Genomic DNA, 14,755 nt, shown 5'->3' on the forward strand with positions numbered 1-14,755 from the left:
GCTAGGCCCAGAAAGCTTGTTTTTAGAGTGGCTGACACAACATAGCCTCAGGTAAAGAAATTATTTTTTTTAATTAGACAGGAGTGCAAGCTGATACAGTTCTGAACAGCAAAAGTTGTAATTCATTAAGTGATGTAATGATCTTTCCTGCTTCTGAGGAAGAGATATAAGGTAGGTGTCTTTGTAATGATGGTCAACACAATATGCAAAACAAAATAGCCATCCAAAACACTTCAGTTACAAGTTGCACCTTCTTTTTTTTGTTGTATAGTGACATCCTCATTGTTTGTTTGTCCCTTGATTCTTGCCCAGAGGCTCTCCACTGTGCCATGGCCAACTGTGAGCTCCATACATTCTAACCCTTCCACTACATTACATACACCCCTCCACCTCTTCTGCCCTGTCTATCCCTCCGTGTAACCATCCAAGAGGGCACTCCAGTCACAAGATTCATCCCACCAGGTTTCACTTGTGCCAGTGATGTCAAACCTCTGGGACTGGGCCAAGGCTTTGAGCTCGTCTTGTTTGTTCCTCTTGCAGCATGCATTGGTGTAGAAACATTTCAGGTGGGGTACACTGTGGCCAACACCTCTTGAAGGAGATTGAAGGATCCCCTTAAGTGCTGGTTTTCTCAAGTTTTGGCACACTATCCCATCGCTCATCACTGGCCAGACTGGTTTTGTCCTTTTCCTCCTTCCAAGCAACTCTAAAGCTGTGTCAACCAGCCCTGACAGATCCTGTGCTAGAACTCTTTCCTCCTCTGAGAAAGGTGTGTCCCAGCAGGTGTGAGCAGACCAGGTGTTAAGCAGATCATCCTATGGTCAAAAAAACCCAAAATGTTTCCAATTATACCAACATCGGAGCCACTCACTGACATGATGGATGCACCTGTTCTTGTCAATATTATCCCTTGGTAGCAGAAGAATGGAGGAAATCACTATGTGTGCTCCTGATCCCTTTACCAATCACCCCAGGGCCCTGAAGTCTCTTCTGATTGCCCTCTGACTTCTCTTTGTTATTTTGTCACTGCCAGTTTGAACAAACAATAGGGGACAATAATCAGAGTTTTCCAGCGACATTCCTTATTTGAGTCCCTGGGAAATAGCAGACTTCCCTGTGGATTGGGTGTGGTCTGCATATCAGGCTCTCTGTTCCCTTTAGAAGGGAGTCTCTTATTACAACTACCCTTCTTTTTCTCTCGACAGAGGAGGTTGTGATGCAGGATACAGGTGGTGTTGCTTTAGGAGGCTCCTCTATGCCAGAGGGACCTTCATCCCCCTAATTGGTTGTGTGGCCTTCTAGAGCCTCATACCTATTGTAGAAGGTGCCAGTCCTACTTATTAAGTTTTCAGGAGGAAGAACCTTCCTCCTTCGTATATGCAGTGACCTGCTTCCAGCCTTCACCTTGAACAGATCCTTGACTAATTACCTTTTAGGGTTCTGAGTCCATCTGCTTCTCCACTACAATGGAGATTTGAATTTCCTGAGAGTCTTGAGACTGTAGTGTCCCTGAAAATAACGGGTCAGTCTGTTGCATGTTCACTCAAATAGCAGGTAGCCTGTTCACTTCTTCCTGTAGCTCCTTCCCCTGGCGACACAGCTCAACTGCAGCACACCTGAAAAAGAACTGTTCTGTCACAGCCTCACAAAGAGGCATGAGGCACTCCTGTCAGCCTGTGACCTGGAGAGCTGCGAATACTGTCAGCAGGTCTGGCTGGAGGCCTCTGACGTAGCTGGTTCAGTGACTCCCACAGCTCTAAGGGATTGAGCTTTGCGATGTGTCAACAGCATAACTGAAAAAGCTTTAACTAGTACACTGATAAGACTGGGGCTGGAAGGATCTTTTCACGCTTTTTTCCGCCACATACTGAGTCTCTTTACCTACCTCTACTAGCTCCTCCTGGGTGGTCAAACAGGAGCCCATCCTGTGTGAATAGCTGGGCAAACTGCCCTCACTGTCCTCCCTGTCATACTCTGCCATCACTGCCATGCCCCGCATTGCTTGTGCTCCTTAGAGCCATTTAAATTTCCTGTGTTGCTCCCAGCAATGTGCCCGATTGGCTGCTGAGTGCTTCTGGGTCCGGACAGGGCTCAGTGCTGGAGCTCAGAACTCAATCAACCCCACTCTCTAACTCAATCTAATCCTCACCTCCAGACTTACCTCAGTTGCCACTGCTGCTTCTGCCTCGCTGACTGACTTGTTTTGTCCACAACTTGCAAGGCAGCAAGGTTACAGGCATAAACCCTGGCAATCAGTTTGATAAAACATTTTGTATTAATTCTTGGATTTCTCTAAAACATTTTGTATTAATTCTTGGATTTCTCTTCCCTCTCTGTAAAGAAAAGTCATTTAGAGCTCCCAGCAAGACTTGGCCCTCTGGTACGGGAGGAAGCCAAGATGCCCCAGCAGGAACGTGCTTTCCTGCTGCCTTTGCCATGCAGAGGTTGCAGGCCCCCTGTGACACGGCTGCCTATCCCCAACCGCTCCTGTGCCTTTGCTGGTACACAGCTGCCTGCTGTGCCAAAGATCTGACACAGTTCTTTAACGTGGCAGAGCACCATCACTGCCTTGTGCTGCAGTTACTGACTAGGTTTTCTGCGTCACCAGGTGAGGAGCACCCAGCCAGGGAGCAGAGCAGCCTGGCAGGCAGTGAGATGTTGGGCAAGTACAGCATCACCTTCATGTGCAAAATACAAGTGTCTGAAAGCATAGCTTCATAAAATCCAGTGAGTCAAATCAGCAACGCTGCCACCACTTATGGGCCTCCTGATGTCTTGCTCACTCTGGCCCTTCTAGGAGCCGTTTCACTCACTGCAGTAGCAGAAAACAAAGCAAGCAAGAAAGCCTGGGTGGGGCTTGTGGTGGTGCTTAGCAGATCAGATCAGCTCATGGTAGGGTTCAATGAGCCAGGAAGGAATGGTGGCTTTGAGTGCAAGGGAAGAGAGATGAATGAGCAGCAGCAGCATTTACACAAACTCACACCTTTCCTGTCTTCCTTCCAGAGCGCCACAGAAATCATCTAGGAACTGCAGCTCCTAGGGACTGCATCCAGTACCACTGTGATGTACATATGACCATTATTGCTACTGTTCCATTTTCCTTGCTCCCACTCAGTCACCACATTGTGCTGCTTCTTGCTCAGAAGTACCACTCCTCCTCCTGCCACGCTTTCGCTTTAGAAATCCAGTGCTGCTGCTGCCAGTTGCAGGCCAGGTGCTGATTTCCCCTGTGTATGAGCGGTCCCTGAAGCAGGCTGCCAGGTTTTTGTATCTCAGCAGGGAGACGCCATTCCCAGGCACCCTATTAGTGACAGACAACACTGCACTTCCTGCACTAATAAGCAACATTCACATCCAGGAGACAGCAAGGGCAGGAAAGCAAATCTTTCTCAATAAGCAAATTGTAGATTCACAATTGTCAGGAGTATACATTTAAGTTGGGCAATTAAAAGGTATTAACAAGTGTATAATGAGACAGCTGAAGCAATCTATGGCCTACCATGACAGCATCTCTCTCAGCCTGGAGAACAATGAGCAGCATTTGCCTTTCCTGGCATGCCGAGTCCTCCCCACCGTGGCAGGCTGCTCCCCCATCCTGAGTTTAAACCATAACCACCAGTGGTTTAGAGTCCGATGAAACACAGGAGCCAGATGTCTTTGCCAGGGTACAGCTATGACTGTAAGCCAGTCACCTTCCCCCATAAACAGTGTGCAGCCCAGGGCCTGTTGAGTTCTCTAGCACAGCAGTGGCTGCACATCAGGATTACCCCCTGAGCTGGAGTGCCTATTGATGTTATGCCTCGAGGTTGAGCAATTCCTTGCAGCAGCACACTCTCAGTAAGTGTGCTAAAGTTTGACATCTTAGCTCAGAAATACAGAGAATTGATAAACTGTTGACCCAAGTCTGGAATCAGGATTGGATCCAGCAATGCCTGAACCCCTGTCTGAGGAGTTTAGAAAGCAAGAGGGTCCTGTTTGAATCTCATGACCTGACAGCAGGGCCTCTGTGACAGCTTTGCCTGACCTGACCTGTATGCAGTAAATAGCTAGGTGTACTTTGCCATCAAATCTTGTTGCACCATGGTCACACCTATCACTGAGATTGTTAACTCACTCGTTATAGTGTACTGTTGTCTCTCTGTTATGGGTGAAGTGCATCACTCCGTCCATGACACGCACTTACGCATAAACCCCAACCTAAGGAATGCTGCAGATACCCCAACATCCAGACTTCTCCATAGATCATGAGGTGCCTAATAACCTCCTCTCAGAGAGAATCATAGAATCAGCCGGGTTAGAAAAGACCTCCAACATCGGCAAGTCCAAACCTTGATCCATTACCACCACAGTTACTAGAATATGGCACTCAGTGCCACATCCAGTCTCATCTTAAAAACCTCCAGGGACAGAGAATCCACCACCTCCCTGGGCAGCCCATTCCAATGACTGATTACTCCTTCCATAAAAAATGTCTTTCTAATATCCAACCTAAACCTCCCCTGGAAGAGCTTAAGACCATGTCCTCTTGTCCTACTGCTGGTTGCCTGGGAGAAGAGACCAACCCTCACCTGGCTACAACCTCTTTTCAGGCAGTTGTAGAGAGTGATGAGGTCTCCCCTGAGCCCCCTCTTCTCCAGGCTAAACAACCCCAGCTCCCTCAGCCTCTCCTCATGGGACTTGTGCTGTTACCACACAGTGAAGATGTAAGGACTGTCACTGGAAGTTATCCCAAGCATCAACATAAAACTTGCACAACCTATGCAGAGCCAAATGCCACCACCTCAGAGCTCTGCTATTTAAATCCTGCTGAAATAAACAGCCTTCTCTGGCAGCAAAAGACTTCCAAATGAATGTGAAAGACAAGGTTCAGGCTTGGAAACAGACCGAGTAACACAGAAACCAAAGGCTTTGCCTACTGAAAAGGAGACCAGGTGCTTCAGCAGCCAAGAAAGGGCACCCTGGCTGCCCCAGCCACTCCTGAGTCCTTAGAGGACACCATTTCCCAGCTCCTTTCTCAGGAGCTTATGCCAACCACAAAGTCACTGGGAGACTTGCTTGGACTTTTGCAGAAGGTACTGGGATGATCTTTCTGACTGCAGCGTGCAGACAGAAGAAAGAATTAATGTAAGAATACCTGGCTCAGTTTATACCAGCAACTCATTAAAAAAATACACAGCAAACTTGCTTGGAATTGTTTCCTCCAGCTATGCTTCAACATGATATTTTCTCTATTTGAGATTAAAATCTATGAAAGTTGCCACATGCCAGGAAACTTTCAGTGAATCACCAAAATTAAGATTCGACAAGGCTTCAAGACACACACTGCCTTTCCTCCCAGCCCAGGACAGGCAGGGCTGAAGGCCATGGCTAAGGTGGCCTCTGTCTGACAGTGTATCATGCAGGCACGGCTGAGAGGCCACCAGCATGGTTCCAAAACAGGCTTCGTGAAAGAGCAGGACAACTTGCAGCACTGGAATACTTTTTAAAAGGAAGCTGATACGAAAGGGGTCAGCTCCAAGAACATGAGAATCAGATACTGTGAACTGTGACGGAACTCATTTTTACAAGCCATGTTCTGAGTCCCAGTTACAGACAACTGTGCAAATGACTACATTTAATGACATATGCAGAATTTACGTTTTATGAGCTACCAGGTGGACAGCTGAACACCAATAAGCAGTAATATGAACAACAGCAGACAACTGAGAACCTAATGATGTAAATGGTTAAACCTTCACCTGTGCACTGAATGTGGACTGTTTTCAGAGAAATTCGAGCCTTCAGCTAGCTCTCCAAATGGTAGAGGCTACAGCCCTTCCCTTGAGTCTAAATCATGATGAAGCTTGAAGTACAGACACAGTAGATATTTTATTGACACAGATTTCCTCAGTCTTGAATCAATTCATCTGACAATAGTGTAGTAATTTGAGAAAAGTTCTTCTCCTTGCTGGATGTCTCTGAGAGTGACAAGAACTACACACCTCAGGTGGCTGTAAAAAAAGGATAAGAAAACATGAGAAAGTGAACAATTTTATTTCCCTTCGAATTTTTTTTAATTCTTCATTTCAAGAAGCCGAAACAATGGCTTTGTCTAGATTAGTTTTGGGAGTAATATGCATAATGCAGTGCAGGGAGTATGGAAAAACAAGACTGAAATACAGACAGCAAATAAAAATAAAACACAATTACCAAAAAAGCACAGCCTATGTGGGTATGCAAATAATGTTTTCACTCACACAGTTAATCAGAATTGAAAAGAATTAGTCAAAACTTATACAGCAGAAGCTATAGCAAAGTTCATGGAGCAGAAATCATTCCTGTAGACATGCCTGCCCACAGGTGATACTTGGCTAAAGCTACTCAGAGCCCAGCAATACCCAGGAAGACAGCACTGAACTGCATCAGAGACCTGCTGCAATCTACAGTGATGCGTGAATTCTCCATAAACTCCAAGCTGAAATCAGGGGCTTGCGTTTTTCTTACAGAGATAATTTAGGAACCCACTCCTCCAAACTTCCTTTCAGTAAATGACCATGCTCTAAAGCTGAAGTATCTATGCTAGGAAGGAGAACATGTGCTTCTGATGCTGTTCAACCAGAAAGGGAAAAACAGCAGCAATCTAAACAGTCCCCACTACTAAAAATTTAGTGTGAGGCCATTTTGAAACATACCAAACAGTAACGTAAACAAGTACTAAGAACTCTTTTACAAGACAGAAAAAGACTTAGAAACCAGACTACCTATGTTGCCATCATTGTATATATCAGTATCAACCAGTATCAAACCAAGCAGCTGGAAACAGATGTGATCTTTTGTCTAGTGGCTGTACACTGGGAGAAATAATCACTGAAAGACCATATTTTCTTCCACAGATTTCAAGGAAGAGAGCAAAATTCCCCTTTCCTGGAAAGGTCCCATAGCCTCTCTCTCTCCTCACTGTGCTTTCACACTTCAAGTACAGCATCAAGGCTTCATCAGAATTCAGTCCTACTGGTTATTTTATTAGCATTTACTTATTATCTACAGGTTACAAGTGCCTCAGTGAAGTCTAAGTTTAATCAGAAAAGCCAATATTCCAATATGCACCATAACTTTCTCCAATTTCAGAGTTTTAAAAAAGCTCCAGAATTACACTACAAGTTCACGTGATCTACTCTAAAAATCATCATACATCCTTGAAATGAAGAGGATTATCTGAGAAAGGTTTCCAAGTGTTTTAATTTCCAAAAAGGTGAATTTCCACATCATAATGAGGATGTTGTAATTGTGTACTGTAACTAAAAGTCACGTGCCTTTATACTGCATAGTACTTCACTTGTCTCAACACAATTTTAGGTTTCTTTTTTGCAAATTCAGCTTGTCACATAAGCAGAAGAAATGGAGAATCAGGAGAGTAAGAAGCCTAAACCTGAACTATCTCAGAAGGGCTTTGATTGGTTAAAGATCACTAACGACATCTGAAATACATACCAAAAAATCCCAATACTGTAATACAAGCAAAATATAACCAGTGCTTTATGGGACTCAGAACTGCACTGTAGTGCAACCCAATCACTGCTTGTAAAACCGTGTCTTCACGCTGATCTCATCTGAGAATATATGGAAAAAGGAACAAACAATCTTGGAACTAAACTTAGTCTATTCAAAGAGCTAACTCTCCCATACAGTTGCATACTTTTGTGTAATTCATCTTCATATTACATATTATTTTTCAACCATGTCTGTCTATTTTACACATGCAGTATGCTTGTATCATACAAATCCATGAGCTCTTTGATTTGCTGCCAACCTCTCTATGTTGTGGTTGTAGACGATGTTTGGAAGGTACTGTTTCAGTTCTAGTGGAAAATGTCCTGGAACATCAAACTCTTGATAGCACACATTTGCTGCTTTTTCTAGAAATAAGAAAAAAAAAAAAAGTCTCTATAATACAAAGGAAATATTAGATAGTGCTTAGAGATGCGTAAAAACATCAAATGTACTGCTACAAAAATACCAGATGCCTCATCAGGCCTGAAAACCGCTCCTCTGCTGCGACCTACTGCACTCACCTGAAGTCCTACTTTGAAATTTACACAACCAACTACACAATGAACTACAGGAGCTTAACTCAATTATTGTCTTGTATATGAGGACACACAGCTTGCTTAGCACCAGGGATAGCTTACAGCACTGTTAATGTTGTTAATACAGTGCTTGTGTTTACTGTTAAAGAAAATATCGAAAAACATTTTTCCTAGTGTCAAAATATGTCAGAAATACACCCAGGGAGGAAATCCCAATCTGTCCAGCAGAAAGAGGGAAATCTTATTTCATGGACATTGGACCTGGAAGAAACAGTTTCACGGGACAGTCCGTGCCAGTTAGTACTTGGTTTGCTACTCCAGTAACTTTTCTGGATGCGACTTGGAGTTAGGGAATCCTTAGTGTAATGCAGGCTATGAAAGCCACTCAGAAGCTAGATATGGTAGGTATGGTATCAATTCAACTTTCTGTGTATCACAACCATTCTCATGAGTTACTTAACACCAACAGTGAGACAGAATAAATAGTTCCCTTCTTCAGGTCCAACAGTGAGATCATACCAACAGTTTCATAGATTTTGTGCATAAATGTAAGAAAGTCTAAAAAAATAGTTCAAAATGAGCAGTGACAGAATCTTACTGTACATATCACTGTGCGTTTGGTTTTCTCATGAAGTCTGCTGGAACCAGACTGAGGAGCTTGATCTGAAACTCTGTGTTCTGTCTCAGCCCAGGGGACTTTTGCCAGATATCCTTTCCTACCATCTCCCATTTTGGGGTGTGTGCCTTTCATTCTACCAGGAGGGAAACTGGGGGAGTTAGTGAGAAAAGAACGAGGATATTTGATGTGTTGCTAAACTGAAGGATTCCAACACCAAATTGTGACAAAAAGTTTCGGAAACGTTTTTATCCCGTAAGTGCTTATCTTGTTTTAAACAGGACTACTGTCCCCTAAGATCAGTATCCTATTCTCTGTGTTACCTCCAAAGTAATTTATATCTATAAAGACAAACTCAAGCCTCAAAAATTTACCTGGCAACTTACCACGTGAGCAGTTGTTGACATACTGTCCCACTGCCAGTGGGTTTTGCGGGGAAGCAGTGAGCCAGCTCTCATCACTCATCTGAAATGGGCCAAGTTGATCTCTCCTCCTGCAAGACCTGAAGTGACCAACAGCCTCAGTGTGAAACACTCCTTCTTCACCTAAAAGGTTTTCTTACTTCCTCCTGTAGAAATGGCCACAGTTGCTGCATGAAGTTACAGCTGCCCAATCTGGTGACAAACCAACACCTCAATGATACTTTTGAAAGGAGTATTTAAACCTCCCTCTAATGTGTCTTTCAGACTCTGGTGGAAGAACCCGCATAAAACTACCACATACTTTCCCAGAAACCAACATCAAATGTTACCGTCACAGAAGTGTCAACTCATGTCACTAACCTCTAAAGATGCAAAGGCTTATTACAGTATTAGCTCCAAACTCACTCCCAAAATTAAAACCTGGTATTAGTAGGTATCAATATTCAAACTAGGTATTATTTGATAGTTTTGCTAGTTACTATTTTCTTTTCATGTCATATTTAAACACAAATTGCTGCAAATTATATTTTATGGTAAGGTAAAGCAGTCCAGGCTAGCTATGTATAATGGAAAGTTCAGACTGGACAATAGGCAAAGATTCTTCACCAAGAGGATGGCTGCTCACTGGGCTCCCCTGGTGTGGTCACAGCATCAAGTCTGCTGGAGTTCAAGGAATGCTCTTAGTCCTATGGTTTGATTTTAGACAGTCCTGCCAGGAGCAGGGAGTTGGACTTGATTGGCCAAATTAGGCAGGTTTGAGTAACAGCTGAGAAACATTTAAATCCTTTTATGCTACATCCTACTTATTAAAAACTAATTTCTTTATAGGAAAGTGCATCTCAGTGCATCCAAACACATCTCTGGTGTTACAGGTGAAGACACAATAAAGGATCACAACCAGCAACTCTTCACCGTTGTGTTGTTTGCATTATGAGATACACACAGGTGGATGACAATCATGTAAACTCAAATTAGGGTAAGACAACAGGGAACTGCAACTATCAGTACCCCTCTTCTAAATCACATGAGTGACAATCCCCCATTTCTTTTGCTTACCTGTATACTGATCTTGATAGTCCTTTATCATTCCCATCAATAAGGATGCCATCAATGCACCTAAAAATAAAGGGATTGCCAAGGGACTGGAAAAAGATGGGCTCATGTTTTCTGTATACTGTACCTGTTGCAAGACAGATATTATTTCAGAAGAAAATAAATTAGCTGTTAGAATGCGTTTATGGTATCATTCAGTCCTCTCCACACAGAAACTCAAAAGAGAGAAGGGGTAGGAGAGAAGTCCCTTCTTAGTGACATTGACATTTGTAAACCTTTAAGCTTTTACAAACAACTTTCTGGGATGCAAAAAACCTCACACAACTAAATGAGCTAAGGTATGCCAAAGAGGGAAGCCATTGTAGGAAATCAAAAGAGAGAAGGCCTGACTCCATTATCTTTGGGACAAGTAGATAAAGCCTTACAGCCAACTGATCTGCTTCAGAGAGGAGAACATCAAGTGATATTTGCTCAGGAAAACACAGCTGAAGATACTATGCTATTTTGTTACTACTGTGTCAGGACTCTGAAAAGCACACACAAACAGCAAAGAATCTGAAACACCAACCTCCACCACCCTACATCAGAGATTTTGCTCGGTACCCAGGAAATGGAAAATGACAAACCAAGAAGAAGTTATTTCAGCAGACCATTTCCAAAATCTGCAGAGAGGATTTAACCAGCTTCTAAGCACAGAAAAGCAAGAGCTGACAGGCTGACAGCTTCTCATGGAATTGCTGTCCTGCAACCCCCTCACATCCACTGCACCTTCAGCACCCCTCAGTAAAAATCCTTCACTGCAGTCTCACAAGGAGCCAGGCAAAGGCTAAGCTCACAAACACACGGTCCCTGTCCACAGGGTACCACACCCAGCCCACCACTCTGTAGTTACCTTGATTCCCTTGAAAACCAAAGGTATTTCACCTGCTTATCCCCTTTTCATGCTAGAGGAGCTGCCAGAGGAGACTCTGAATGAATCTAGGCTCACATTTAGTACATGCCTGAAATTTAAAGTGAGCTGCCAAGCAGCAGGACCACTATCTGTGACTCTCACTTGACAACTGGTCAGTTCACCAGTAATCACCATTCACCATTACAACGGTAATGGCCGTACACTCCGGCCCTGGCACAACAAAACACCCAGGACTCGGGCTGCTCCTCATCCTGCAGTGCTGGGATGAGCCAGAGACCACATGCAGGAGGTGTTCTGTTGACAGATGAAACAGAAACAAACCCAAAAGCATGTCAGCAGAGCTGTCCTAGCTGGGCCATACCGACAGGATTACAAACCTTTTTAAGAAATGTACGCAGATACAGTTCCAAGAAATGAGGAGGAGGACAGAGGAGTGCTGATTTTTCCAAACATACTTTACAGAATTGTTCTGCTAACTGAACACTTTATTTTCATTCTCCAATTTGTACTTTTGTGCTTTAAAGAAGTTCTTACTCTTGTCTACTGACTCACGTGGAGATCTCAGAACCTCATTTTTCAGATCTTGAATCAAAATGGAAACCCCAAGGAATTAAATTGTACTGTTCAGCTACTTGAAATTTCTCCCATGCATTTGTGTTTAAAGAATCTGAAACAAGTTTTGTAGCAGCTAGGAAATCAGAGTTTAAGCAATAAAGTTTTTTTATAAATAAAATTATCCCTCCCAATATTGTTTTGCTTATTTAAAAACCAAGTCTAGTCAGTTCAGAAATATTCTTATGCACCATAACTTGTGATTTTGTTAAGGAATGAGAGAAATAAAGCCCATAAAATAAAAATAAGCACGGAACTTTGGCATTCCATAATTAAATGGTTAGAAATCATATCTAAACCAAAAATAAGAACATTTCATTACCAGGATACATTGACACAACCGTCCCTTTTGGCACAAAACCTTTGGTAACAAAGACTCCAGTCCCAGCAGACACGAGGGAACTCCGGTCTCTACTAACAGTGAATCCCAGTGTGTTTAACAGAACTTCCTCAGGACTAAACACCTGCTGACTTCCATGGTTACATGAAGTTACTTTTGACCACTTCTGCTCCAAAGTCAGTAATTCCAGATACTGACATTTGACTTCTGGAAGTAAGGCCAAAATATCTGCTTGTCTACTGAAGTCATTTAGGAACAGAGCTTTAAATGTTTTCAGTAGTGTTTCATAGACATCTTCATCAGAGATAATTTTGTCTTGAGAACTTTCAGGAACATATCGGAGGGTCCTGTGAAGAAAATAAAGTATTTTAAAAAGAGATATGAATTTTTTTTTTTCCCCCTAAGTAAGGAGAAAAGAGCTCTTTTGCAGGAGCAGTAAAGTTTTGTTTCGGATAACCCCTTTTTTCATGCTTGTTCCAATTAAAACTGTTTTAACACTAAAATCATCTAAAGGTGCCATATAAGGACTGTTTAGTTAAAACCAGTGCCTGCTCTACTACAGAACCATCATCTGTATATTTACTGTTAAGTCCAGTAGATTAAACCCTCCTGAGCTCTCCGTGTCAAATGCACCAAAAATAAAACATAATTATTGAAATTTATTTAAAAAACAAACAAACAAACAAACCACAAATAGTTCATCACACTATGAACGCGGTGAGGACAAACGTTATGCTGATAAGTAGATTTTGATTTTGTTACTTGTTTTAGTTTAGTTACTTATAACAATGTCCCGATCATTTAAATTCAAACACTGCTTTTACGTTTAAAATTGGGCAAACACACCTTTCAAAAATCAAAACCAAAACCCCAACAATCAATGTACCTAGTTTCAACGTTAAATACCATTTTAAATCTAGATAACAGTTCCATGCCAGCCAAGGGACACCCCAAGGCCGAACCACTTCCCAGTGACAAACCCGAGCGGCGGCCCCAGCCCCTTCTGAGGAGGGGCAGCGGGGACTGGCCTGGCGCCTGAGAGCTCCCCCCGTGCCTCACCTCCGCTGGCGGCGGAGGTTGAGGGCGAGCCAGGGCACGAAGCGGTACTTGTAGGCTGCCCAGCGGCGGCGCAGCGCCCGGAGCGGCCTCCACGCCATGACGGGCACGGCGGGGCCGCCCCCGCCGCCCCTCACAGCCCGCCCCGCCCCGCCCCGCGCCGGCCAATGCGCGGTGCGGGCACGCGCTGTGTGCCGAGCTGCCATTGGCTGCGGGCGGCGCGCGCAGCCCGTGAGGACGAGGCCCCTCGGGGGGAGGGGCCGGGAACACCCGCACGGGAAGAGCGGCGGACACCGGGACGGGGAACTGAGAGCTGGAGGGGCCCTAAGGGCCCTTACTTCCACCTCTCTCTGAACAATGTTACGTGCCCCTTCTGCGTTATATTAAACAATTCAAAAAGATCTCGTACCGGATTAAAAAAAATGGCTTAGAAATTATAGAGAAGCAGCGATTGAACCCACCTCCTTGACAGTTCTGCATCCAGGAGCATTCCCGGCGCTATGAGGGAAGCTTTCCAAAATCTCGTGCCTGGCTCTTGTGATGCTGAGGGCTGTTAGTGTCTCAGATAATCATAGAATCAATTAGGTTGGAAAAGACCCCCAAGATCATCGAGTCCAACCTGTGACTGAACACCACCACGTCAACTAAACCCCAGCACTAAGTGACACGTCCAGGCGTTTCTTGAACACTTTCAGGAAGTGTGACTCCACCCCTTCCCTGGGCAGACCATTCCCATGCTTAACTACCCTTTTACTGAAGAAATTCTTTATGTCCAACCTGAAGCACATGTCCTCTCGTCCTGTCACTATTTACCCGAGAGAAGAGTTCCGACCCTCACCTGACCACAACCTCCCTTCAGGATTGCTGTGCAAGGGATGAGGTCTCCTCTGAGCCTCCTCTTCTCCAGGCTAAATAACCCTAACTCCCTCAGCTGCTCCTCACAGGACTTGTGCTCCAGACTTGTGATCTATGTCATAGAAAGAGTGGATCAATAGCACAAACCTGAAACTTGTTATATTTCTGTCCACACTTTTGCCTATATTTGGCTGATGACCAGGAGATGCAGCCTGGTTATGAATGTGCGAAAGCCTGCTGCATTTACTGCACATCTACCTAGCCCGATTGAAGAGATACACTACAAATCACGAGCATTTACAACTGGGGTCATAAACCCTTTTGGTGCCACATTCTACCATCATTTATCTGTAACATAATTAAAAAAAAAAATCTAGTAAGCAAAACAATTGCTCAGTAATTGATCTTTACAAATCATTAGAGGTGTCAAGATAAGGGTACTGTTATCACCTCTTTAGCCACTGTTCTCCCTCCTCTGCCTGGGTAACCACTTTCATAAAACTTACATCTTTGGATGCTGCAGTTCACTGCCAATGAATTGGGAAAAAATGAACATGTATGCATGTGTTTTACTTTCTTTGGAAAATAGTTTAAAAAACATGGTGCAAGTATTTGAGAGTTGGTTTGGGGGTAAAGAGAGAAGTCCTATGAGGAGAGGCTGAGGGAGCTGGGGTTGTTTAGTCTGGAGAAGAGAAGGCTTAGAGGCGACCTCATCACTCTCTTCAACTACCTGAAGGGAGGTTATAGCCAGGTGGGGGTTGGTCTCTTCTCCCAGGCAACCGACAATAGGACAAGAGGACATGGGCTCAAGCTCTGCCAGGG

The 14,755-nt window shown here is 44.0% G+C and overlaps 1 protein-coding gene across 1 annotated transcript; it reads right to left on the bottom strand.

Annotated features, from left to right (window-relative positions):
- Positions 1-5,849: 5,849 nt before the first annotated feature.
- SETD9 (SET domain containing 9) lies at positions 5,850-13,223 on the bottom strand. Its single transcript, XM_027878937.1, has 6 exons — positions 13,082-13,223; positions 12,005-12,369; positions 10,161-10,284; positions 9,069-9,184; positions 7,790-7,895; positions 5,850-5,990 (listed from the first exon to the last, which is right to left on the bottom strand). The coding sequence occupies exons 1-6, from the start codon at positions 13,177-13,179 to the stop codon at positions 5,903-5,905; spliced, it is 897 nt and encodes a 298-aa protein (XP_027734738.1). The 5' UTR covers positions 13,180-13,223; the 3' UTR covers positions 5,850-5,902.
- Between the last annotated feature and the right edge of the window lie 1,532 nt (positions 13,224-14,755).

This window comes from Empidonax traillii, unplaced genomic scaffold (assembly GCF_003031625.1).
Source record: "Empidonax traillii isolate 1590-97213 ecotype Southwest subspecies unplaced genomic scaffold, ASM303162v1 scaffold47:size1546949, whole genome shotgun sequence".
NCBI lineage: Eukaryota > Metazoa > Chordata > Aves > Passeriformes > Tyrannidae > Empidonax > Empidonax traillii.